Source organism: Jaculus jaculus, chromosome 8, assembly GCF_020740685.1.
Source record: "Jaculus jaculus isolate mJacJac1 chromosome 8, mJacJac1.mat.Y.cur, whole genome shotgun sequence".
NCBI classification, from domain to species: Eukaryota; Metazoa; Chordata; class Mammalia; order Rodentia; family Dipodidae; genus Jaculus; species Jaculus jaculus.
In genome coordinates, this window is record NC_059109.1 from 129141672 (window position 1) to 129168727 (window position 27056).

General features: G+C 48.0%; 1 protein-coding gene across 1 annotated transcript in view; it reads left to right on the forward strand.

The window, feature by feature from the left end:
* Positions 1–27056, forward strand: part of Slc9a8 (solute carrier family 9 member A8) — a 64528-nt gene that overhangs the window by 19877 nt on the left and 17595 nt on the right. The window contains exons 4-10 of the mRNA XM_004663870.2: positions 3412–3470; positions 6811–6894; positions 8166–8267; positions 9710–9744; positions 16334–16477; positions 22170–22308; positions 24334–24439. Coding sequence (XP_004663927.2) covers positions 3412–3470; positions 6811–6894; positions 8166–8267; positions 9710–9744; positions 16334–16477; positions 22170–22308; positions 24334–24439 — 669 coding nt within the window. The remainder of the gene's footprint in view (positions 1–3411; positions 3471–6810; positions 6895–8165; positions 8268–9709; positions 9745–16333; positions 16478–22169; positions 22309–24333; positions 24440–27056) is intronic.

The window sequence follows — 27056 nt, forward strand, 5'->3', positions numbered from 1 at the left end:
CTCCCAACTTCATCAGACAAACACTACTGGAATTAAGGTCACTGGTAACTTCTAATACAGTGGTAGTGGTGACTTCAACACCCTACTCTCACCAGTTGACAGGTCATCCCTCTGGATTAAATGAAGTCATAGAACAAATGGACTTAACAGATATCTACAGAATATTTCATCCAAATGGTACAAAATATACATTGTTTTCAGCAGCATGTGGAACATTCTCTAAAATAGACCAGATAGCCAGACATGGTGGTGCAAGTCTTTAATCCCAGCACTTGGGAGGCAGAGGTAGGAGACTCACCATGAGTTGGAGGCTACCCTGAGACTACATAGTGAATTCCAGGTCAGTCTGGGCTAGAGCAAAACCCTACCTCAAAAAATAAATAAATAACAGACCATATACTAGGACACAAAGAAACCCTTAACAGGTACAGGAAAACTGAAATCATTCCTTGCACTCTATCTGATCACAATGGGATTAAACTATAAATTCAACGGCAAGAAAAGCTATAGACCATACACAAAATCATGGAAGCTAAATAGTACATTACTAAATGATGATTGGGTCAATGAAAAAAATCAAGAAGGAAATAAAAAAATTCATAGAATCAAATGATAATGAGAACACAACATACCAAAACCTTTGGGACACAATGAAGGCAGTCTTAGAGGGAAATCTGTATCTTTAAGTGTCTATATTAAGAAATTAGAGGGCTGGAGGGATGGCTTGACAGTTAAGGTATTTGCCTACAAAGCCAAAGGACCTAGATTCCCTAGGACTCATGTTAGTCAGTTGCATTAGGGGACACACGTGTATGGAGTTTGTTTGCAGTGGCTGGAGGCTCTGGCGTGCCCATTCTGTCTTTCTCTCTGCCTCTTCCTCTCTCTTTCTGTCTCCCTCCTCCCCTCCCTCTTTCTTTCTCTGTCAAGTAAATAAATAAAAATAAAATATTTTTAAAAAAAGAAATTAGAGCCAGGCATGGTGGTACACACCTTTAATCCCAGCACTCGGGAGGCAGAGGTAGGAGGATCGTCATGAGTTTGAGGCCATCTTGAGACTCCATAGTGAATTCCAGGTCAGCCTGGGCTAGAGTGAGACCCTCCCTTGAAAAACCAAAAAAAAAAAAAAAAAAAGGAAAAATTAGAAAGGTCACAAATAAGCAACTTAATGCTTCACCTTAAGGCCTTAGAAGAAGAAGAACAAGGCAAACCAAAAATCAGTAGATGGGAGGAGATAGTAAAGATTAGGGCAAAAATTAATGAAATAGAAACAAAACAAAAAAATCCAAAGAATCAATGAAACAGAGTTGGTTCTTTGAAAGGATAAATAAGATTAATAAACCCTTAGCAAGTCTCACCAAAAGAGAGAAGAGACACAAATTAATAAAATTAGAGATGAAAAAGGCACCATCACAACAGATACCAAAGAAATTCAGAAAATCATACGAACATACTTTAAGAACCATATACTTCTCTAAGTTTGAAAATCTGAAACAAATGGATGATTTCCTTGATTTATTTGACCTACCAGAATTGAATTAAGATGAGATGAGCCACTTAAATAGACTTATAACAAGTATGGAGATCCAACCATATATATATAATTTATATATATATATATATATACACACAGTTATAAAAAAATCCAGGCTGAGGAGATGGCTTAGCAGTTAAGGCCCTTGCCTACAAAGCCAAAGGACTTAGGTTTGATTCCCCAGGACCCATGTAAGCCAGATGCACAAGGTGGTGCATGCATTTGGGGTTTGTTTGCAGTGTCAGGAGGCCCTGTCGTGCCCATTCTCTATCTCTTTTTCTCTGATTCTCTCTTCACTCTCTCAAATAAATAAATAAAAATAATTTTTAAAAATCCCAACTAAACAAAGTCCAGGCCCAAATAGATTCACTGGTGAATTTTACTAGACCTTCACAGAAGAACTAACACCAATGCTTCTCAAGCTTTTCCATAAAGTAGAAAAGGAAGGAATTCTACCAAATTCCTTCTACAAAGCCAGTATTACCCTAATGCCAAAACCAGATAAAGACCCTACCTCGAAAAGTTACATGAAAAAAAAGTTACAAAGAAAAAAATTAAAAGTAACTCATGGTGATCCTCCTACCTCTGCCTCCCCAGTGCTGGGATTAAAGGCGTGCACCACCATGCCCAGCTTCCTGATAGAATTTTAATATGCCATGTGCTCATATGGTCCCGGTTTACTTTGAAAATTTTATAGGCTGGCATCCTTTTTACTTTTAGAAATAAGTCATGAGCCGGGCATGGTGGCGCATGCCTTTAATCCCAGCACTTGGGAGGCAGAGGTAGGAGGATCGCCGTGAGTTCGAGGCCACCCTGAGACTCCATAGTGAATTCCAGGTCAGCCTGGGCTAGAGTGAAACCTTACCTCGAAAAAACCAAAAAAAAAAAAAAAAAAAAAAATAAGTCATGAGTTCATCTGTGCTCGTGAGTGGTGCTGGACAGATGGTGGTGTTCACTCGCCCAGCATGGCACAGAGGGAACCTGCCTCTGTGTTTGCACTCAGAATGGACTGAAGGGCTGCTTGTAAAATGGAGTCTGCCAGGGCAAGGCACCGCCTGGAAAACCACTTTATTTTATTACCTGTTATGTCTGTTGGATCCGTTATATATTCTTTTTATTTGTTTGTTTGTTTATTTTTTTTGAGAGAGAGAGATGCAGAGAGAATGGGCACCCCCAGGGCCTCCAGCCACTTCAAACGAACTCCAGACATATGTGCCACCTTGTGCATCTGGCTTACATGGGTCCTGGGGAATCGAACCTAGGTCCTTTGGCTTTGCAGGCAAGCACCTTAACCACTAAGCCATCTCCTCAGCCCATTTTGCTTTTTTGAGGTAGGGTCTCACTCTAGCCCAGGCTGACCTGGAACTTACTCTGTAGTTCCAGGCTGGCTTCAAACTCATGGTGATCCTTCCACCTCAGCCTCCCACATGCTGGGATTAAAGGTGCTCATCGCCATGCCCAGCCAGCTGCCACCTGAGTCTGGGAACTCCATCTCAGGCTCTTTCATGAAATGGTGGGAACAGCGGGGCAGAGCCCGACCTGGCTCCAGTGGCTGGCTGTGTGCCTGTGTTCAGTGATCATGGTGGTATAATCGGCATGGTAGGTGGTAGTCTGCCAGGACAGTCAGAGCAGTGCATCCTTGCAACACAGTTCTTCCCTGCACATCCCCATCGACTTCATCGTAGTGTTTCCCGAGATGAAGCGAGAGCCACGAGACTCCTAATAGCGCCCACTACTCACCAATCTTTGGTTTCCTCTGTGGAGCTTGCAGACTGTCTGAGTGTCCTGTGGAGACGGTGGACGGCACTGTTTCTCTAGAATGGCACACTGACTAATTTGTGTCACATCTTAAATTGTGTTCAACTTGTTTTCTTTTGCAGGTATTCTCATGGGAGCGGTGATAAAAATCATAGAGTTTAAAAAGCTGGCAAACTGGAAGGTGGGTATGCCAATCACAGGTAATAGCTTTGGTCTGTAAGCTGGCTTCCTTATCGTGACCAGACTGCCAGTGATGTGATCCTGTTGTCCCATTAGCTTCTAATCATTCTTACATCTGAGGTTTTGAAAAACAAAAACAAAAAAACATGAATCCCACACTGTCCCAAGTGCACATGCAAGCTCTCAGTATTGTGAGAGCTTTTTTTTTTTTTTTTAATTCTTTATTGTTACCCATGCTTAGTTTTGCTTAGCTCTCCTCTTGGCCCCATCTCCCTGCTCTCCCCTTCCCCCCCCAGCTTTCACGCTCCCCCCCTCCCAGCTTCCCCCTTCCACGTTCAGGTTACTTAAGCATCTGATGCCTCCCGTACTCTTCTCCCTTGAAGCCTCGTTTTTGCCCCTCTCATGGGCTCCTTTCTAATTTCCTGGCATCTACAATACTCTGTCTCCCACAAACACAGATATAAGGGTTCCAAACTATGATCCACATGTGAGAGAGAACATGTCATGTTTGGCTTTCTATTACTAACATACCCCAATATATTTTCTGATTCTGCCCATTTTCCAGCAAACTTCATTTTTGTTTATGGTGAAATAGAATTCCTTTGTGTATTTGAGCTACATTTTCCTTACCTGTTCTGCAGTTGACAGACACTGTGCTGAGTCCACGTCTGTGCTGTTGTGAAGAGCACAGCAGTAAACGTGGATGACAAGTGTCTTTGTAGTAGAGGGCAGAGGCCTTTGGAAATATGCCCAGGGGGGTGTAGCTGTATTATAGTGTAAACTCAGTTCTTAGCTTTCTGATACCCTACACCGGCTCACACTCACTTGCACCTACAGAGAGTAGGGTGGGTTTTTTTTTTTGGGGGGGGTTACTTTTCTTTATTTATTTGAGAGCGACACAGAGAGAAAGTGGCAGAGAGAGAGAGAGAATGGGTGCGTCAGGGCCTCCAGCCACTGCAAATGAACTCCAGACGCACGTGCCCCCTTATGTATCTGGCTAACGTGGGTCCTGGGAAATCGAGCCTCGAACCAGGGGCCTTAGGCTTCACAGGCAAACGCTTAACCACTAAGCCATCTCTCCAGTCCGGTTTTGTTTTCTTGATCAAAGCCATTCTGACAGGGGTGACAGTAACTCTCAAAGTACCTTTTTGTTTTGTTTTGTTTTGTTTAGGTAGGGTCTTGCTCTGGCCCACGCTGACCTGGAATTCACTATGTAGTCTCAGGCTGGCCTCAACTCACAGCAATCCTCTTACCTTAGCCTCCCAGGTGCTGGGACTTAAGGCCTGAATTGATTTAAAAGTATTTATAAATTGGGTCAGGTGTGGTTTCACACACCTTTAATCCCAGCACTTGGGTGGCAGCATAGGAGGATTGCTACGAGTTCGAGGCCAGCCTGAGGCTACGTAGTGAATTCCAGGACAGCCTGGACTAGAGGGAAACCCTACCTTAAAAAAAAAAAGTTACAAATTGTTACTGTGATTGAAAAATATGACCAATCTTAATAAAATTCTGGAGGCTTCACATACAGACTTTGAGCTTTTGGCTTCTCTCATGAAAGCAGTTTTCTTAGCACTGAGCCCAGCAGCTGTCAGGTCAGGGTGCCACACCCGGGCTGCTCTTCAGGTTGCACCTTGTGGGCCTGGGAAGTCTTGGCCTTGGAGAGCCCTGCTCTGGATAGTGGAGGGTGGGGCGGTGTCACCTTCCATTTCATGTGCTTTGGGGTCAGGAAATTCATCTTCCAGAAGACTTACTTCCCAAGGAAAGGTACTTTGGACAGTGCAGGGGCTGAGTGGATAGGAGACCGGTGGGCTTCATGCCTCAAGAGCCCTCCTGGTAGCCAGTGCCCCTCTGTCTTGCAGAGGCTCCTAGGAGAGATGGTGGGCAGGGCTCCTGGGGAAGCAGGCCTCTGGGAAGGCTGAACAGGAAACAGTACACCCACCCAGAAACCCTGGATGCACCCAGAGTGACAGGATGAGGAAGTAGTGAGAAGCTGATGTTTTCCTTCCCTTTGATGCCATTTCCTGTCTCCCACAGGCACTGTCATCTGCTTCCTGTTTGACTTTTAAGCACTGGGATCTAGCCCAGGCCTAGCAAATGCTAGGCTAGTGCTTTCCTGCCTGGCTGTACCTCCAGTCAGTGTTTCCCTTTATACCAACTTACTCTTAGTGAATGTATATTTTTAACAGTTTAAAAAAATATTTCGCTCTAGTCCTAACATATGGTATGTTATAGCCGTGTGTGTGTGTGTGTGTGTGTGTGTGAGAGAGAGAGAGAGAGAGAGAGAGAGAGAGAGAGAGAGAGAGAGAGAGAGAGAAGCTTTCTTGTTTGCCTGGAACTCACCAACTAGGCTGCACTGGCTGGCCTGTGAATCCCAGAGAGCCCCCCGTCTGCCTCCCTAGCATGGGAGGCTCAGGGCAAGCACTTACCCACTGAGCCATCTCCTCAACCTGGAGCCTTTTTTTTTCCCCCACCACTAAGTACATCTGGCTTTTAGCCTGTGGAAGATGGCTGAAGTGAACTTAAGTGACACTCTGATGACTCATTGGTACTGGAGATTTGAACTTGTATCAAACCTGTACCAGCAGATTTTTGCAGGCAAGCACCTCTTACCACTGAGCCATCTCCCCAGCCTCCTTTGTTTTTATTTAAAAAAATTTTTTCTAATAATACTTTATTTATTTATTTGAGAGGAGAGAGAGAGAGAGAGATAGAATGGGCACTCCAGGATCTCTAGCCACTGCAAACAAACTCCAGACACATACACCCCTTGTGCATCTGGCTAACGTGGGTCCTGGGAAATTGAACCTGGGTCCTTTGGCTTTGCAGGCAGACACCTTAGCAGCTAAGCCATTCCTCCAGCCTGTTTTTGTTTTTTGAGAGATTTCACACTATAGCCTAGGCTGGGCTGGGGCTCAATATGTAGCCCAGGGTAGCCTTGAACTAACGACAGTCTGACCGCCTCAGGTTCCTGGGAACAAGGATTGCATGCCCAGCTTTGGACCACATTTTTTTGTTTTGTTTTGATTTTGGTTTTGGTTTTTCGAGGTAGGGTCCCACTCTAGCCCAGGCTAATCTGGAATTTACTATGTAGTCTCAGGGTGGCCTCGAACTCATGGCGATCCTCCTACCTCTGCTTCCTGAGTGCTGGGATTAAAGTTGTGCACCACCACTCCGAGCATTGGATCACATTTGTAATTGCAGTTGTTTTCGGGGGTGGAGTCTGCTTGGTTTTATCCCAGGTAGTCATTTCAGGATACCGTATCTGAGAGAAGAGTGAATTCAGCTCTTTATTGATGAATTGATTTCCCATGCCTCTGAACATCCTCACTTTGAATTGACAGGAAGAAGAAATGTTTCGTCCAAATATGTTTTTCCTCCTCCTGCTTCCACCCATTATCTTTGAGTCAGGATACTCACTGCACAAGGTAGGCCTGGGCAGACACCCCTGCTCTTGGTGGCTATGCCTCCTCTTATCTGGTGGGGACTGTTTAGCAGTGGTGGCTAGCCATACGCCTCCCTGGGGAGCACAGTGGAGCTGGACCTCCACACCTGACGTCTGGAGAGGAGCTGGCACAGTGGGGCTGCTGAATGGTTTTAGGCAGTGCAGCTGGTTGCTCCTCAGAGGGAGGCTTTGCCCCAGAAGAAGGCTTAAGTGACATTCCAATGACTCATTGATGTTTCTGGCTGGAATGGGCATGGTGATGATTCAGAGTACTATAAGGTCACGTGCTCTGAGGCCTCTCTCCCTGCTTAGGTCCATCCTTGCTTGTCTCGTCTGGGCCCTGCCATGTGCTTCAGTCTTCCCCCTCCTCCCCATCGTCCATCACTCTCCATCTCCACATCCACTGTTGCTCCAACTTCGCCTGTAAGACTGGGCCGCTCGTGTCCTTCCCGCATGTCCTCAGCTCCTCAGGCCTTTGCTGCCCATTCTCTCCTCCCCATGCTTCTCCATGCTGTGGCCAGCTTGGTCCTCCAGCTCCCAACACCACACTTTCTGCTGAGCAGGGAGTGTCTCCTTTTGAGTCTGTGGGTGTGCTTGTGATTTTCCTCCTGTGGATTTTCTTTAAACATAAACGTAGCTGGGCGTGGTGGCGCACGCCTTTAATCCCAGCACTTGGGAGGCAGAGGTAGGAGGATCACCGTGAGTTCGAGGCCACCCTGAGAATACATAGTGAATTCCAGGTCATCCTGGGCTAGAGTGAGACCCTACCTCAAAAAACCAAAAAAAAAAAAAAAAAAACCAAACATAAACATGAAGACATTTAAGTTTTTGAGTAATGTTACGCAGCTGAATGTAGTAGCGCAGTAGGCAGAGGGAGGACGGTCACACCAGGGCCTCCAGCCACTGCGAACGAACTCCAGATGCGTGCGCCACTCTGTGCATCTGACTTGACGTGGATACTAGGGAATTAAACCTGGGCCTTTAGGCTTTGCAAGCAAGTGCCTTTAACCTCTGAGCCATCTCTCCAGCCCAGGCTGTCTTTTAGTTGAGGAACTGGTAAGCTGTTGGCAAGGGGTCAGGGTGAGAGACCACGTGAGGAGGGGAAGAAGGGTGATGGGATTACTCTGCCCTTGTGTGAGAATCCAGCCTTGAGGCTGGGTAGGAGGAAGACTGGTACGGGCCCCGCCTGGCTGACAGCAGCCTCTGATTTTCATTTGGGTGTTCTCTTTCTGTGTCTCTCTGTCTTTCTCACAGGGGAACTTCTTTCAGAATATTGGCTCCATCACCCTTTTTGCTGTTTTTGGTACTGCCATTTCTGCTTTTGTAGTAGGTGGAGGAATTTATTTTCTGGGTCAGGTAAGAAAAGCAACCCTGAAAGATCTTCTATTGGGGGTGGGTTTCCCAGTGGAGGTCACCCTTCCTGGAGGGAATCCCTGCTCATGGATGACAGAGGCATGTGCCACTGTTTCTCAGTGCCTTCCAAGAACTGTGGTATATGGAATTGAGCGAATCTTTTCTGAAATTACCCTGAATATTTGATTTTTATTTGCAAACCATTACTAATTTGGGTTGGAACACCTCAAAATTCAAGTGGGGCTGATAGTTAGGGGCTTTTTTGGTGTGTGTTTAGTATGTGTTGTGTGTGTGTGTGCATGTGGTATATGCATGTGTGTACAGATGGACATGCCCACGTGCATGCTTACAGAGGCCAGAGGAGGATGTCAGGTGTCCTGTGTCACTCTTCCACTTCATTTCCCTGAGACAGTCTCGCAAGGAACTTGGACTTGCTGAGCAGCAACCTCCAGAGACCCTCTATCGCTGCCCCTCAGCGCTGGGGCCACAGGCTTGCGCATCCGTGCCTGCCTTTTACGTGCGTGCTAGGGGTCAATCTCAGGTCCTCATGCTTCACACTGAGCACTCTCGCCCCGAACCACCTCTCCAGCCCCAAAAGTTGTGTGTTTTGTTTGTCTGTTTGTTTGTTTTGAAGTATGGTCTCAATCTCAGCTCAGGCTGACCTGGAATTGATTTACTATGTAGTCTCAGGCTGGTCTTGAGCTCACAGCAATCCTCCTGCCTCTGCCTCCCTATTGTTGGGATTAAAGGCATCATCATGCCCAGTCACCAAAAGGTTTTTTTTTTAATAAAAGTTGGCATTTAAATCAAAGATGGCCCTAAATTCATTCGCTCAATCCCAAGCTGCCTACCTGTCCAGTTGAGTGCTTGATGTCTGCCTTATAAAGCCCTTGCAAGTGGCATCATCAGGTGCTCTGTACTCTGAGCTTCTAGTCCGTTTTCATCACTGAGACCCAGTGCCCAGGAAGGTGGCATCTAGATGTGTATTGTATGTGTCCGTGCATGTTGCACCTCATTCTCTGCGGAAGCCTTGCTGCCTGAAAACCAAGTAGATGTCCAGGCACCCAGCAGATCACTGTAGTGTGCTCCCCTGACTTTGACCTTCATGGCTGCCTGGACAGCCCAGAACATATCTGTCTGTCATGCCCCCTCCATTGCTCAGCTTCCCTTAACTGCCCCCCCCATGCTAACGGGGTACATTTTAGAGAAGAAATTGTCAGTTAATGGGGCTTGAGCAATGTAGCATTCTTTCCCATGCGCTGTCCACAAGCTTGACCGCATGCTTACGTTACCGCTTAGGCTTTCATTTATTTTCCAGTGGTTTGGGGTCTGAAGATTAATGTCCTTATTAGTTGATAATAGAGCACTAATGGGCATTTGAATCTTCTTGGCTGTTCTCCAGGGGATTATTCTGTGTCTGTGTGTTTGTGTGTTTTATTTTACAGGCTGATGTAATCTCTAAACTCAACATGACAGACAGGTAAATTCTTAACATTGTAACCCCCATGTGACTACTGTTTGGGCCCAGACCGTTTTCTGTACATTGCTTCCTGAGTGTGGTCCTTGTCCTTCTCCTGCTCCCCTTTGTGTGCTGGTGTTTCTACTGCAGAATCAATTCTGAGTTCCCTTGTCTCTGAAATGAATCAGCATTATTCAGAGGCTTTTGAAGAGCCTTAGTCGGGCATTGCTGATTGAAGTGATTGTTTCCATTGAGCTTTGGAGGGAGTAAGTGATTAGCTAACTGCCCACCTGTCTACAGCCATATCCTACAGTCTGTGCAGCATGGTCCTTTGATTACTACAATCACCTTCAAGGGCTGGGCATGGAGCTTGGTGGTAGAGCACTTACCTAGCATGCATGAGTCCCCGGTTCAGTCCAGCAACTCTCATCCCCATAAAAATGATCTCCAACTAATTTCTTAGTCTTCTTTAAAGCCACTGTGGCAGGTTGCTTTCCCAGTATGCCTGTGTGGGGACGGGTGGGTAAGGGTGGTGAGAAGAGTCTTGACTTTGGGCTTCCCACCAAGCCTGAGCAGGGCTAGGATGGAGAGACAGGCAGGCCCAGGACTTGTGGGACACCCTCCTGTGAGCCCTCAGCAGTGCTTAGAGCTGCTGCCTGGAAGTTGTATTAACCTGCTTAGCAAGAAGCAAATGGCCACATCAAGGTGGGCTAAAAAAAGGACTCAAACCTAACCTGGTGCAGCCCCATGTCTTCTCCCTGAGACGTGTCCACATCAGCCTTGCTCATACCCCTGGTTTCACTCTGAGTGCCTGGTGTGGTCCTGTGCCACAGCTGGGGAGAGGGTTCAAGAGTGCAGCCCCTAGACCTTCCTGTGGGTTAGCCAAGAGGTCCAGGGTTGAGCTGCACTGTGGTACCTTGGGCCTTGCACCTTGGAGCCCTTTCATGGGAATTATGCCCCTGACAGCTAGTCTGATCCTACCATACCCGTCTCCCCCATGAATTTTGGGAAGCCCTGTTGTAAAAAAGGTTTTTGTTTTTATTTATCCATCCACCCATCCATCCATCCAAGACAGAGTCTTACTTTGTGGCCCTTTCTGCAACAGAAACTTAATATATATTCCAAGTTGTCCCCAAACTCAAGGCAGTCCTCCTGCCTTAGTCTCCCAAATGCTGGGATCACATGTATAAGCCCCGTGCTCAGAAAGTTCTTTAAATCTTTTCTTTCTTTCTTTTTTTAGGTAGGGTCTCACTCTAGCTCAGGCTGACCTATAATTCACTATGTAGTCTCAGGGTGGCCTCAAACTCTCAACTGTCCTCCCAAGTGCTGTAATTAAAGGTGTGCGCCACCACACCCAGCTCAGAAAGTGCGCTCAGTCTCCCTCCCTCTCTCTCTCTCTCTCTCTCTCTCTCGCACACACACACACACACTCTGAGTCGCATTCCTACATCATAGGAGCCAGCAGTAAAGGCGAGATGGCTGCCATGTTTCTGGGTGTTCTGCAAGCAAAAGGAAATGACTGTCACCATGTTCCAGACTGCAGCCAGTCTGGGAGGCACCTGAGTTGAGAGATTAGTGGTGCTGGGCTCAATGTCTGAAACAGAAGTGAACCATGCTGAGGTGGGGGAGAGGGAAGGAATTACCTGAGGTCAAGTGAGTAAGAGCCAAGTAGCCTTCCTCTTGCCCTTTTCAGATAGATGCCCCTTCCTGTTGGAGAGACACTGTCCCACAGATGGGAATGATAGTACTTTCTCTCTTCTGTGGTAGGATACCTAATAAGAAGCAAGTGAAGGGAAGGTTTCTTTTGGCTCATGGTTCAAGAGGCTCCAGTCCATTGTGATAGAGGAGGCGAGCTGTGGGAGGTGGCTGGTCAGTCACTTTGCCTCCTCAGTCAGGAAGCAAAGGGTGGCAAATGCTGCTGCTCAGCTCTCTTTCTCCTTTTCACTGTCAGCCCATGACCCCAGCCTGTGAGATAATGGCACCCACAGTAAACAGGGCCTTCCCACCTCCATTACCCTAATCTGGAATCACCCCCTTAGACATGACCAGAGATCTGTTTCTTGGATGAATCTAGATCAGCTTGACAAATCACAGGGACTGCTGGACCCCAGAGTTGGTGAACCTTTAACAGAGGGAAGCTGTCAGGGATGATGGAGGTGAGCACACCTGTGTGAAGGGGACAGTGTCCTGCAGCTCCTCCTAACTGCTATTTGGACAGGTAGCCGGAGATCACTAGATGTGTAAGAATTTTTTTTTGTTGTTATTTTTTGAGGTAGGGTCTCACTCTAGCTCAGGCTGACCTGGAATTCACTGTGCCGTCTCAGGGTGGCCTCAAACTCATGGTGATTCTCCTACCCTTACCTCCTGAATGCTGGGATTAAAGGCATGCGCCACCATGCCTGGCTGTAATGCCTTATTTTTAATGGTGCTGGGGATGGAACCCAGGTCCTCATGTGTTCTAGGCAAGTGCTGTATCTTATGCCCTCATTAAATATTTTATTTAGTTATTTAAGAGAGAAAAAAAGAATGGGAGCGCCAGGGCCTCCAGCTGCTGCAAACAAACTCCAAACGAATGCTCCACTTTATGCATCTGGCTTATGTGGGTCCTGGGGAATTGAACTTGGGTCCTTTTCATGCCATCATTAAAACAAGAATTTTGTTGGGTGTGGTGGTGCACGCCTTTAATCCCAGCACTAGGGAAGCAGAGGAAGGAGGATCACCGTGAGTTCAAGGCCACCCTGAGACTTCATAGTGAATTCCAGGTCAGCCTGAGCTAGAGTGAGACTCTACCTCAAAAAAACAAACAAACAAACAAATAAAAAACAAGAATTTTTATACTTGTTCTTGATCAAATGGCCAAAAGTGACCAAAAAAAAAAGGTCAAGAGGCCAAGGATCAAAGTGCTTTTAGGGGATTTTCCAGTTTTGTATTGTTTGCAGGGAAGAGTTGTTATTTTGAATCACTGTCTCATGTAGCTGTGGCTAGCCTCAAACTCCCTATGTAACTACAGATGACCTTGAACTTCTAATCCTCATGATGATGGGCTCATAGGAGTGTGTCCCCATTCCTGGCTCCAGTTAAGAAGTCGTACCAGTTTTGAAGAACACTGCACAGGCCGAAGAGGAGCCCGCAGAGAGCCTGTGCCAGCCTCCTCTAGTCGGGAGTCGCGTGTGCTCGGACACGGGCGTCGTAGGGCCAGTTCCAGTTCCCCCGGGGAGGGTTTGCCTGCGACTCTGAATCGTTCCATCACCCCCATCTGTTCCTTTCTCGTCTGTTGGTGTGCTGACTTTTGAAGTGATGGAAGAGCAGGGTTTCTTTTGTTTGCTTTTTTGAGGTAGAGTCTCACTCGAGCCCAGACTCACCTGAAACTGATTGTGCAGTCCCAGGCTGGGCCCCAATTCACAGTCATCCTCCTGCCTCTACTCCCGAGTGCTGGGATTAAAGGCGTGCGCCGCCACACCTGGCAAGAACAGGTTTTTGTGAACCTATCATTTTTTGGTCTTTTAAAAATCTGGGCCACAGGGCTGGAGAGATGGCTTAGTGGTTAAGTGCTTGCCTGTGAAGCGTAAGGACCCCGGTTCAAGGCTCGATTCTCCAGGACCCCCATTAGCCAGATGCACAAGGGGGCGCACGCATCTGGAGTTCGTTTGCAGTGGCTGGAGGCCCTGGTGTGCCCATTCTCTCTCTCTGTCTCTCTGCCTCTTTCTCTGTCACTTTCAAATAAATAAACATAAAACAAAAATTTTTTAAAAATCTGGGCCACAAGAGCACAATAGAGCCTCTGCTGGCCGGGCCACGCGTCCTGAGACACAGACTTCTCAAGGGCCTTGGGCAGCTCATGCCTTGGCTTTTCCAGTTCATGTCAGAAGTTCTCTGCTCAGTTAGGGCCCTGTCTGACCTAGAGAAGCATTACCCAGCTCTGTTCTGATGCCACACAGCCAGCACCCTCAGTCGCCTACACTTTGCCACCATGTTGCTGCACTTTCTCCTTCTGTTCTTCCTTCCTTCCTCGCCATGCGTCAGTCTCTTGTGGATCCTAACCTCTGAAAGTACTTCATCCAGATCATTTTCAACACAAACTAGTGTAAGCAAAAAGGAAGGAAGGCCAGGTATAGTGGGCACGCCTTTAATCCCAGTGCTTGGGAGGCTGAGGTAGGAAAATTGCAGTGAGTTTGAGGCTAGTCTGGGCTATGAAGTGAATTCCAGGTCAATCAGGGATAGAATGAGATCCTACCTTGAAAAAGAGAGAGAAATAAAAAGAAAGGTTGTGACATGTGCCTGGGGTAATGGCTCTGGAACCACACCCTTGTGTGTCAAGAACGCAGGAAACTCTCCCTTCACAGAGTCAGCCTGGTTCTCATGTAGTTGGCATCCACTTCCACATGCTTGCTCACGTGACAGTGATGGCTCCGTGCTCACTGCACTCACCCTAGCCATCCCTGCCGAATAGGTTCCCTGTCCCCCAGTGACTTGGTAAAGTGCTGGTCCAAGCTTGTGACCTGTGCTCATGTCTAGAGCGCTATGTGAGCACAGGGAAGTATGGTGGGAAGGACAACTCCTCAGGAAAATCGGGGCTGTTCCCGAGGCCATGGGCTGTAGGTGCTAGGTGGGAAGGACGTGGCTGTCCCTCCAGTGCACTCTGTTAAGCATGGAGGGAAAGACCTGCCGTGGCCTCTGGTCCTTTCCGGACAACTACAGATGGAATATCACAATCAGTAATGAGTGTGAGGATGAAGACAGAGGCCAGCTCTGCTTCTAGGTTGAGTGCAGTCCTGAGTGCCACCACCAACCACACAGAGCCTTCTGCCTGCTCACTTCCAGGCTGCCGGGTAGCGCTGCCTTGCCTCTACCCTCCTTCCTAGCCTGCCCTTCTGTCTTTCCCTACCACAGTCCTGGGAACACAGCTTCATTGAAAACAGCATCCACCCCCGGGAACTCACAGAGAGGGGCCAGGCAGGGCATGTGCATGTGGTCCCTCTGTGGTAGACAGTCTGGGGACAGATCTGAGTGGAGGTTATCCAGTGAGACCCACCCCTCACCCAGCATCTGCAGGCTCTGTTCAGATTCATCACTCACTAGCTGCTGTGGAAACCTGAAGCCACGTTAGGATTTGTGAGTGGGAGTGTGACTGGTGCTTTCACTGGTCAGCACTTCTCTCCCAAGATTGATCCTGGTCGTCAGAGTCAGGTGAACCCATGTGGCCTGTGGCTGCATGTTTGTCCCTGAACCATATAGTAAAAAGTCAAGCCTAACTCTTCTGTAGAGCCAGAAAGTGGCCAGGGCAGCCATTGAGGGACAGAAGAGCCTACGAGTCACCTGGCTAAGGAGGACCACACGTGCCTGGAAGGAATGATCCAGGGCCCTCCTGTGACCTCCAGGCCAGCAAGTGGTCTGGGGCTATCTCTTGCAGGTCTCCACCATCCCCTGCCCACCACCTCCCCCCCCCCCCCCGTGCATTTATGTTAGTTTCTCAGGCAGCTATGCTCCTACCTTAGGGGGCATACTAAGTGACTTCTGCCCCTGGCCATGCAGACCCCCAGTCTTTAGAAAGGCCTTTCTGGCCCCTGATAAGTGGGTTCCCACCAGCTCACCCTTTCTCCCATCACCGTGTTTCCATTCTGTGAGCACTTGCACCTTTCTGTTTGACTTTGACTCTGGTTATTGCCATCGCCGCTCCCTGGGCAAGAGCACCGGCTGTGAGCCATGAGAGCCCGCCCATGTTTGAATCCTGGCTCTGCTGCTGGTTAGGGCCACGTGCGTGGCTGGGCACTGTGTAAAGTGGTTGGGACGGTGCCCAGCATGTGCTAAATGCCATGAATATGTTTGCCATTCAGATTGGCCACAGAGGGGCTGAAGAGATGGCTCGGCAGCTAAGGCTGGGTTCAATTCCTCAGTATAGATGCACAGGGGATGTACGCATCTGGAGTCCGTTTGCAGTGGCTAGAGGCGTAGCACGCCCATTCTCTCTCCTCCTGCCTCTGCCTCGCGTCTCTGCCTCTGCCTTCCAAGTGCTAGGATTAAAGATGTGCGCCACCACACCCTGCTCTCTCTCTCTCTTTCTCTGTCTTCCTCTTTCTGGCTCATAAATGAATGAATAAATAAATGAATAAAATATTTTCAAAAGAAGGATTAGCCACATGGGCTGAAACCTGATGGGCAGGTGGCCACCGTTGATGAGTGCTGTCTGTGAGACATGAGGACCTACAGTGAGCCCAGGCTGCCCATCCTCAAGGCATCCTTGAGTGGCTGGGTTTTCAGGCACGTTCTTAGATGTGATGATATGAGTGGAAGCTGGGGTTGGCTGCAGGCGGCACTCCGCCAGCCTGGTGGTAGAACAGAGTAGCTCACAGCTCACTGCGGCCCTGACCAGGAAGGCCAGCCATTGGTCAAATTTGTTCTGTACTGCTGGTGGAAAAGCCAGGCTATTCCCAGCACCTCCTCCTAGAGCAGGCCTGCCCTGTACCACCCACAACATGAGGCACTCATCCAGTGGGAAGAGGGCACCATCTCCACTGGCCTTGCAGCACAGCGTGCAGCGCCATGGTGAGCACGCTTGCTGACCGGCGCCACGCGCACTGCACAATCTGCCCTTCTTTCTTTCTCCTTCCAGTTTCGCATTTGGCTCCCTGATCTCTGCCGTCGACCCCGTGGCCACCATTGCGATTTTCAATGCTCTGCACGTGGACCCCGTGCTCAACATGCTTGTGTTTGGAGAGAGCATCCTCAACGACGCTGTCTCCATTGTCCTGACCAAGTAAGTGCAGGACAGGGAGAGCCGGAGAGTTAGATGTCCCTGCTCAGCTGCCAGGCCTGTGCTGTGTTCTCTGGGTGACTGGCTCACCACTGTCCCTCTGCTGCTTTCTGCTCTGACCACCCATTGTCCCTCAGGAATGTGTCAGGACTGCACGTAGGGACAAGGACTCTGCTGCTTGACACCTGCCTGTTGGTTGTGGCTTCCCACATCTCTGGGGGTGCTTAGCTTCTGTGGTACTTGTCCTGAGCAGATGGGAGCAGAGTGCAGAAATGTCACAAGCCTAGCTCAGCAAACCGGAGGGTACTCAGAAGTGCATGGGTGACTCAAAGGCAGCTGACACTGAAAAGCTGACCCCAACATGGGTGACAGCTGAGGGAGACTGTATGTCTGGAGTCCCCTCTCCCCAGCCACTATTACTGCTTATGCCTACGTAGCCTTAGACAGGGCTCCTGACCTTGTGACTTTCAGAAGTTCCCTGAGCCTCCTAAGTGTCCTTTATGTTCTGGACTTCGTTATTCCTTCCCTCCTTCCCTTCCTCCCTCCCTCCTTCCCTTCCTCCCTCCCTCCTTCCTTCATTCCTTCCTCCCTCCCTCCCTTCTGTAACTGAGAATGACCTCTGATCCTTCACCTCCACGTCCCAAGGTCTGCAATTAGTTAGACCACACGCCCAGCTTGAAACTGCAAACCTTTGTCATGAGTTCCCTGGTACTGCCCTTGGTGATGGGGTCTAAGACATTAGAGATGAATCAAAAGTGTCAGGATTCTTCTGTTGGAATCAGATGGCATGCTGCAGTGCAGAGGACCCAGGGTTTCAGTCAAGATGACCTGGGTTCTAGTCCTGTTGACCACTCGGTTGTGTGACTCTAGCTCAGATCCTGCTTCTTGCTGAGCTATAAAAGCCATAAAGCAAGAGTGGCCAGGTCTCAGCCTTGGGTCAGACTGAAGGAGTGAGTGCTTAAGTGTCCATTGGACTCATGAATAAGACATCCTTTCCTCTGCCAGCCTGTGCCAGTTCTTGCCATGTCACACCTTGTCAGGCAGAGTCTACCAGGAGCTGCTTAAGTAAGCAGTACTCCTCACAACTAAGAAGAGAAACCCAAACTTATGAATGTTTTTGTTATTCCAAACATAGTAAATATACTTCATATAAAATTTAAAGCCAGACATGGTGGCACACACCTTTAATCCCAGCACTCGGGAGGCAGAAGCAGGATGATTGCCGTGAGTTTGAGGCCACCCTGAGACTACATAGTGAACTCCAGATCCTCCTGGACATGAGTGTGAACTTACCTCAAAAACAAACAAACAAAAAAAAAAATTAAAAACATCCAGGCATGATGGTGCTCACATTTAATTCCAGCACTTTTTGGGAGGCAGAGGAGGATTGCTGTAAGTGTGAAGTCACCCTGAGACTACATAGGGAATTCCAGGTCAGCTTAGGCTAGAGCAAGACCCTACCTGAAAATAAAAAATTAGAAGACATTGCAGGGCATGGTGGCACCCCCATGGGAGGTGGAGGCATGAGGGTCAGGAGTTCAAGAACATTTCAGCTACAAAGGGACTTTGAGACCAGGCTGGGCCACACGAACCCCTGTCTCAAAAAACAAAGCAAAAGCAAAACAAGGGTCTAGGGTGATGGCTCAGTCAGTGAGGTGCTTGCTTGCAAAGCCTGTAGGTCTGGGTTCGGTACTCCAGCCACCCATGTAAAGTGGATGGGCATTCATTTGCAGCAGCAAGAGACCCTGGTGTGCCCACGTGTCCATGTGTATATGCGCATGCACACAAATGAACAGTTTGGAAAATGCAAAGAGCAAAACTTGGTACATCTTTACTACGTGGTGATAATCACAGTTAACAACTTGATATACATTGTATTGGAGTAGACTTACACGCCCGTCCTGCAGCTGCTCCCTTTGCGCGGAGCTGCGCTGTCTTCTCTAACGCATTTTACTGGGCGCACATTGTCGCTCTCTTTGGATTTACTAAGGTATATTTAGCCATTTCCCTCTTGCTGGCTTTTTCCCATTTCTGTCAGAAGAAATTTCTACTTTATTTAGGAAATGATCATATATCCTGCTTCAAGATCTTTCCAGCACCTGACAGCACCATTTTTGCTCACGGGAGGCCTGTTCTGAAGGCTGCTCAGGTCTGGACTTCACTTTCCTCTCATACTCTGGAGCGCACCCTGAGCATTTGTGATGAGCAATTTGCCCAACTTGCAAGTAACATTGTGAGTTATTTTATACACGTAGGAGTTAAACACAATTACTTTGTCTTTGATTAAATTGAAGGGAAAAAAATCTGTCTATAGGAAAATTTTCTGAGCTTTCCCAGGTCTCTGCTGTAAAACAGCCAAAGAGTAGGAGACATGTTGAGGAAAAAATATAGGGCTGGATTTCCTACTGGAAAAGTGCCTTGGAAAGCCAAGAGCACCTAGTGGCTGCTCTTATTGGTGCACGTGTGGAAGGCCTGTGTGAGTGTCCAGTGTCCTCTGTCACCACTGCCACCACTGCCACTGGGAAGATAAAGGCTGCCTCCGGCTTGGCCTGAGTGGCCAGCAAGGCCCTCTGTGTGCTGGACACTGCTCAGAGGCCAGTGGAATTTGTTTGATGAACTTGTTTCACTATCGGCACAGATTGCTTGTGACGTGCAAGGCACACGAAGGCCCTTGGAGAGCTTCACAGATGTGAAGGGATTTTCAGACAGAAGCCTGAGGAAGGGCTGGGAAGAGGGCTTGCTGTGCTAGCATGAAGACTGAGTTCCATCTCCAGCACTCACCAAGAAGCCGGGCGTGGCCACACACACAGACACACACACACACACACACACACACACCAGTGCTGAGGGGGAGAGAGACAGGAAAATCACTGGGGCTTGCTGGTGAGCCAGTCTGACTGAAAAACAGCAGCTCCAAGTTCAAGGAGAGACCTGGTCTTGAGGAAATGAGGAGAAAGAGAGAGGAGACATTGACGTTCACCTCTGGCCTCTGCATGCATGTGCCCGCGCGCATACACATACACACACACACACACACACACACACACACACACACAGTCACTCACTCATGAGGAAGGGTGCTATTGTTCGGTGTATCTAAATCCCCAGCCTCTGGGAGCATTTGTCACTCTCCCGGGTTATGAGATAGAATCACACTTTGTTGTTTATGGCATGACTTATACAGAGTCCTTTCCAAAGTAATCAGATGCTTTTATCTTAAATGAATGACTTAGTTTTAAATGTATGTGTATGTGCGTGTTTGTGGGTGTGGGTGCAAATGGAGGGAAGAGGACAATCTTAGGTGTGCATTCACTTCTTTGTGAGACAGGGTCTCAAGTTCACCACGTAGCTAGAATGGCCGACCATTGAGCCCCAGGGATCCTCCTGTCTCTGCCTCCCAAGTGTTGCCACCACACTTGACATTTTCTTTTTTAAAACTATTTTTTAATTTTTATTTATTTATTTGAGAGAGGAAGAGAGAGAGAGAGAATGGGTACTCCAGGGCCTCCAGCCACTGCAAACAAACTCCAGACGCATGTGCCACTTTCTGTATCTGGCCGATGTGGGTCCTGGAGAATTGAACCTGGGCTGCCAGGCTTTGCAGGCAAGTACCTTTAACTGCTGAGCCATCTCTCCAACCCACACGTGCCATTTCACATGAGTTCTGACGATCACACTCAGTCCTCATGCTTCTGCAGCAAACACTGTCACCCACTGAACCGTCTCCCTAGCCCCAAGTGTCTATTTTGAAAGGTGTTTCAGAACTTGATCATGTTCCCTGCCTTAAGTTCCCCGCAGTCTTCCTGGGCTCGTCCATCTGAGCTGCCCTTTTGCCAGACATTAGTCCCCTTTCACAGGGGAGTTGATTGGTTCATGGGGCTGGATATTGCTCTAGGTATTCACCGGTTTTACGGATGTATGGCTGTGAATGGGATGGGCAGAGCTTGGTGCTCATGGAGACCCACTGTAGTGGCCCCTGCTGTGAGGACGCTGGGCCTGAGAGGGTCTGGGAATAGGCTGGCTGTACAGTGGTGTCAGGGCAGGTGTTGGCGGGAGCCAGAACTTTCTTTTCATTATAGCAGAGCAAAGTAAGGTATGGGAAGCCTGACCCTGGGCCCCGAGGGATGACGAGGATGACCTGCAGCGAAGTGCCGGTGCCGGTGCCGGTGCCGGCCACCCGAAATGGGGGAGACAGGTCGTGCTGAGAAGTAAAGAGACTGCTGATGGTTCTGAGCCGGCTGGTAACCTGGACAGGTGTTTTATTGCTTTAGTTTTTTGGTTTTTGTTTTTGTTTTTGTTTTTGTTGAGGCAGGGTCTCACTCCAGCCCAGGCTGACATGGAACTCTATAACTTCAGGCTGGCCTTGAACTTACGGAAGTCCTCTTAGCCCAGCTTCCCAAGTGCTGGGATTAAAAGTATGCACCAGCACACCTAGATTAGGTATATGTTTTTGTTTTATTTTTATTTTTACTTATTTGAGAGAGAGAGAGAGAAAGAGGCAGATAGAGAGAGAATGGGCACACTAGGGCCTTCAGCTGCTGCAAACAAACTCCAGAAGCATGTGCTACCTTGTGCATCTGGCTTACGTGGATCCTGGGGAGTTGAACTTGGGTCCTTTGGCTTTGCAGGCTAGCACCTTAACCACTGAGCTGTATCTCCAGTCCTTAGGTGTATTTTTTTAAACATATTTTATTTATTTATTTATTTGAGAGAGAGAGAAAGAGGCAGGGCGGGGGTGGGGGGAGAGAATAGGTGTGCCAGGGCCTCCAGCCACTGCAAATGAACTCTAGATGTATCTGGCTTACATGGGTCCTGGAGAATTGCACCGGCGTTCCTTAGATTTGCAGGCAAGTGCCTTAACCACTAAGCCATCTCTCCAGCCCTGGATGTGTGTTTTAAAGGGATCACTCAGGCTGCTGTTGCAGACCTGGTTGGAATGAAATACAGATGTGTGGTCTTGGATGGCAGGAGGAAGAGGAAGGAGAAGGGATGAGCTTTGAGAGTCTGATGTTAATGAAAGCCACTCTATGTTACTGGTGGCAAGGTGCTTTTCCCTTGGGGATAAAACCACTTTTGGATGCTTCCCAAGCCCTCGAACTTGACTCTGCTACAGTGAAAGAGAGGGTCTCCTGGTTCCTTCTCATAGCTCCAACATCCTCCCTGTCATTCTGAAACCTCAAGTCCTTCATTCCAACCTGACTTCCGGCCAAAGCCTCAGTTTCAGATTTTATGGCAAGATTCCTGCACTTGGAACACTTCCCAATGACACATGGTCTTCAGGGTAAAATGCCAACCATCCAGCATTCTGTTGGCCCTGCCATCCTCTGCCACTGTCCCGTCTCCTACCACCTGCATCTTGCTCCATATACTTGGATATGCCCTTGAATGTTGCCACAGTGAGCTCTGGGACACACAGGCTCCCTCATTTCTTCATGAAGTGAACTCCCCTTTATCCTAAAAGGAAGCCCAGCCCACATGCTTCTGGAGCCTCCCTTGACACCCCCCCACACACCATCTGAATAGATGCCCATCTTATGTTTCCACTCCCCGCTTATGCTGGGGTAGCTCCTTGAGGACAGGGACTCAGGAGGGGGACAAATGGACTGAGGAATGCAAGACTAAGGGAAGAAGCAAGTAAGTCACTTCCTGAGCCTTCATCTGTAACATTTTAACATCTCTCTGTTCTCTTTCCTAGCACAGCTGAAGGTTTAACAAGAAAAAACATGTCAGATGTCAGTGGGTGGCAAACGTTTTTACAAGCCCTTGGCTACTTCCTCAAAATGTTCTTTGGCTCCGCAGCACTCGGCACTCTCACTGGCTTAATTTCTGCATTAATATCCTTTCAACGTGGGGAGCATGAGGCACCAAGATTGCCCTTGATGGCGTCCTCTCGCTATTTTCTTCCTCTTTAAGGGGCCAATTTTAATCTAAGGTTTTGTTCACAGGAAGATTTTTATGCTGAATTACAATTTGAGAAGTACTAACTTAAGGATTCCTAAATTTAACCTATGTAGTATACAGAGTCACTTTTTTTTCTGTTTTTAAGCAACAGGGTCTCACTGTGTAGCCCAGGCTGGCCCTAGACTAGCAATCCTCCAGCCCATGCCTCCCAAGTGCTAGGATTGCAGGCCTGCGCCAGCATGCTGGGCAGAATGTCAGGGAGTGAGGTGTCACCCTGTGCTTGCCCAGCCATGGCCCTTCTGTAGGTAGGTGGTCACTTGCTCCGTTAGCTACGCTCCTAGGGCTCTTCCATCGGTGGAGGGTGACCACGTGCACAGGACCTTCCTTCTCTACTGCCTCATTCCTCATATTCAGAAAAGTGGAAATCAATTGTCTTTGAAAAGTGGGCTTGAGAAAATCCCCCACCGCAGTGTTTCTGTAGAAGGGCCAAGGGCCTTTCCCTGTCAGCGCCACCCATGTCACTGGCACTGAGTTGGTTGCTGAGGAACAAAGAGGCTTGATGAGCAGTGGCCCCTTTGTTGCTAGTGACAGTTTGTCATGTTTGAAATAGGAGCAGCCTCCAAGCCCACATCCCCAGAATGGCCACCTGGCCCTCTCCATGAACAGTTTGTCTCCCAGATGGCCGGAAAGCTCTTGCCGGCTCTTGGAGTGTTTTCCTCTGGCTCCTTTGTCCAGACATCTACAGGCTCTTCAGAGTTGGCTGTCAGCTTCTCATATTGTACCAATAGACAGACGGAAAAGAGGACACTGCAGCGCACTGTTTTCCTCCATAGTTCTTTTGCTTTAAGAAAGCATATAGCCAGGGCCGGAGAGATGGCTCAGTGATGAAGATGCTTTCTTGCAAAGCCTAACAACCCAGGTTTGATTTGATTTGCAGTGGCTAGAGGCCCTGGTGCTCCCATTCTTTCTCTCTCGTACATGCACTTGCTCTCGCTCTGCAAAAAAATAAAAATTTTTAAAAAAGCATGTAGCTGGTCATGGCACTTGCCTTTTTAATACTAGCACTTGGGAGGCTGAGGTACGAGGCTCACCATGAGTTAGAGGCCAGCCTGGGCTATAGAGTGAGTTCCAAGACCAAAGTGAGATCACCTTGCCTGAAAAAGAAAGAAAGAAAGAGAGAGAAAGATAGCAAGCAAGTAGCAGAGGTAGACATGGTGGCACCCACCTACCATCCCAGCACTTGGGAAGCAGAAGCAGGAGGATCACCACAAGTGTGTGACCAGCCTGGACTCCACAGTAAGACCTGACTCAAAAAAGAAAAAAAAAGGGGGCTGGAGAGATGGCTTAGCAGTTAAGTGCTTGCCTGTGAAGCCTAAGGACCCCGGTTCAAGGCTCAATTCCCCAGGACCCACATTATCCAGATGCACAAGGGGTCGCACGCATCTGGAGTTCATTTGTAGTGGCTGGAGACCCTAGCGTGCCCATTCTCTCTCTCTCTCTCTCTCTCTCTCTCTCTCTCTCTCTCCCTCTTTCCCTCTCTGTCTCTCTCAACTAAATAAATAAAAATGAACAAAAAAGAAAAAAAGAACTACCAAGAAAAAAAATAGAAAATCAAAGTGAAGAACCAGGCGTGGTGGCACATGCCTTTAATCCCAGCACTCGGGAGGCAGAGGCCTGGAGAGCAAGATGGAAGATGCCCGTCGTGGAGTAGCCCGATGTCTGCATCCCTGACACAGCTCAGCCTGGAGTCAGCATTTCTTTCTGTCTTGTCAGATTCTCAATTTTCTAGCAGCAGCCTCTCTCCCCACAAAGAAAACATTTCATTCCAAGAACTTTATGATTGTAACCACAGGGTGGTTGGCATCTTTTGTGTTCCCCATCAGCTTTAAGTACTCATGGCTTCTCCATGTGTCCCATCCTGTGCCCCTTGCGTCTTTTTCCATGACATGTGCTTCCACGTGCTGAAGCACATTGACCTGAGGAGAACGCCCTCCTTGGAGTTTGGCATGATGATCATCTTTGCCTACCTGCCGTACGGGCTCGCAGAAGGGATCTCACTCTCAGGTAAGGGCAGCCCGACCAGGCTGTGGCCGTGGCTTATTCCCCTGATCAAAGAGTTTTGTTGATTGTATGGTTCAGTCACCCAAGACAGAGGTACTGGGAAGAGCCCTGGTTTTGTTGTTGTTGTTGTTTGTATGTTTGCTTGTTCGTTTGTTTCGAGGTAGAGTCTTACTCTAGCTCAGATTGACCTGGAATTCACTGTGGAGTCTCAGGGTGGCCTCAAAGTCAGAATGATCCTCATCTACCTCTGCCTCCCAAGTGCTAAAGACGTGTGCCACCACATCCGGCTTAAAGCCCTGTTTTGCTGAAAGAAAACGTGTACCCTGTGTGTAGGTGTGGCCTGGTTGGGAGGGCTTTACCCTAACACCCTGATCCCACCTCACTAGGGTAACGGTCATGTAGAGGCCCAGTTCAGGAGAAAAATCACCATGCAGGGCTGGTTTGATCTCAGTCATAGGAAGATTTCCTTTTTAAAGTGCATTGAGGTTGACTTCCTGATAGTGGATGCACCCACTCTGACAAGTATGTAGTTTCATATTAGGAGGACCTTCTACTGGCCTCTGAGTCCTGGTCCCTCTCAACTGGGTAGTATCAATGTAGTCCAACTTTCCCAGGTAACACTAAGTGGAGTCACATGGTGTGCTGTCTCTAGGGTCTCATTTCTGCACATAGCAGTAATTTATACATTCTTTTTTCTTTTCTTTTTTTGGTTTTTCAAGGTAGGGTCTTCTAGCCCAGGCTGACCTGGAAGTTGAGATCACTGGTGATCCTCCTACTTCTGCCTCCTGAGTGCTGGGATTAAAAGGTGTGTGCCCCCATGCCGGGCTTGTGTTAGCTATTTTTACTGTCTGGTCAAGGCAGTTTTTAGATTACCTTTGGGTGCTAAAGTTTCAAAATTGAGTAAACCCACCCTTGCCCTAAGGCAGACAGAATAGTGTGTTGTTCAGAGGAGCCATGGCAGAGGGTACTTCTGGGAGTGAAGGGTGGAATGGCAAGATTGGTCAGGCCGAAAAGCCTTTTTTTTTTTTAATTTTTATTTTTATTAACATTTTCCAAGATTATAAAAAAAAAATCCCATGGTAATTCCCTCCCTCCCCCCTGACACTTTCCCCTTTGAAATTCCATTCTCCATCATATTACCTCCCCATCTCAATCATTGTACTTACATATATATAATATCAACCTATTAAGTACCCTCCTCCCTTCCTTTCTTTTCCCTTTATAACTCCTTTTTAAATTACTGGCCTCTGCTACTAAGTATTTTCCTTCTCACGCAGAAGCTCAGTCATCTGTAGCTAGGATCCACATATGAGAGAGAACATGTGGCGCTTGGTTTTCTGGGCCTGGGTTACCTCACTTAGTATAGTCCTTTCCAGGTCCATCCATTTTTCCATTGTATAAATGTGTCACATCTTCATTATCCACTCATCAGTTGAGGGGCATCTAGGCTGGTTCCATTTCTCAGCTATTATAAATTGAGCAGCAATAAACATGGTTGAGCACGTACTTCTAAGGAAATGAGATGATTCCTTCAGATATATGCCTAGGAGTGCTATAGCTGGGTCATATGGTAGATCAACCTTTAGCTTTTAGGAACCTCCACACTGATTTCCACAATGGCTGGACCAGATTGCATTCCCACCAGCAGTGTAGAAGGGTTCCTCTTTTTTCCACATCCCCACCAACATTTATGATCATTTGTTTTCATGATGGTGGCCAATCTGACAGGGGTGCCGAAAAGCCTTCTTGAAACACTGACATGATACTGACCAAAGATGATTGTTACATTGCATGCATGTGCCCAGGTGTGTCTGTAACGAATCTTGGGGCAGGTAATGCATTTGAGGAAACTTAGAAATAACTGTAGATGGTCACCAGTCACAGGAAAATGCAAGTTCCAGCCCATTCCCACCACAGAGTATCATACAGCTACTTTAGAAGGGAATTTGGCTGGTTTGCACTGCCATGGGAAGAACCACAGGATGTACTGTTAACTTCTTGGTTGTTCGAGACAGGTCAGGTAGCCCAGTACAGTTCGGGACAATCTCCTCGCTCTACCTCCCAGTGCTGGGCTTAGAAGTGTGCATCAACCATGCCTGACTCTCATTGGATTTTTTTTTTTGTTTTTATTTTTGTTTTTGTTTTTGGAGTAGGCTCTCCCTCTTTCCCTGGCTGATATGGAATTACTATTTATTCTCAGGGTGGCCTTAAACTCAAGGTGATCCTCCTACCTCTGCCTCCCAAATGCTGGGATTAAATGTGTGCCACCACAACTAGCTCATTAAATTTTAAGGAAGTAAGTTAAAAAACAGTTTGTAGCTGGGCATGGTTGGCACATGCCCTTAATCCCAGCACTCAGGAGGCAGAGGAAGGAGGATCGATGAGAGTTCAAGGCCACCCAGAGACTACATAGTGAATTCCAGGTCAGCCTGAACTAGAGTGAGACCCTACCTCAAAAAACAAAACAAACAAACAAAAAAAAAACCAGCCTTTAATCCTAGCACTCAGGAGGCAGAGGTAGGAGGGTTACTTTGAGTTTGAAGCCAGCCTGGGACTAGAGTGAGCTCCAGGTCAGCCTGAGCTACAGTGAGACCCTACCTCAGAAAGAATTTAAACCAAT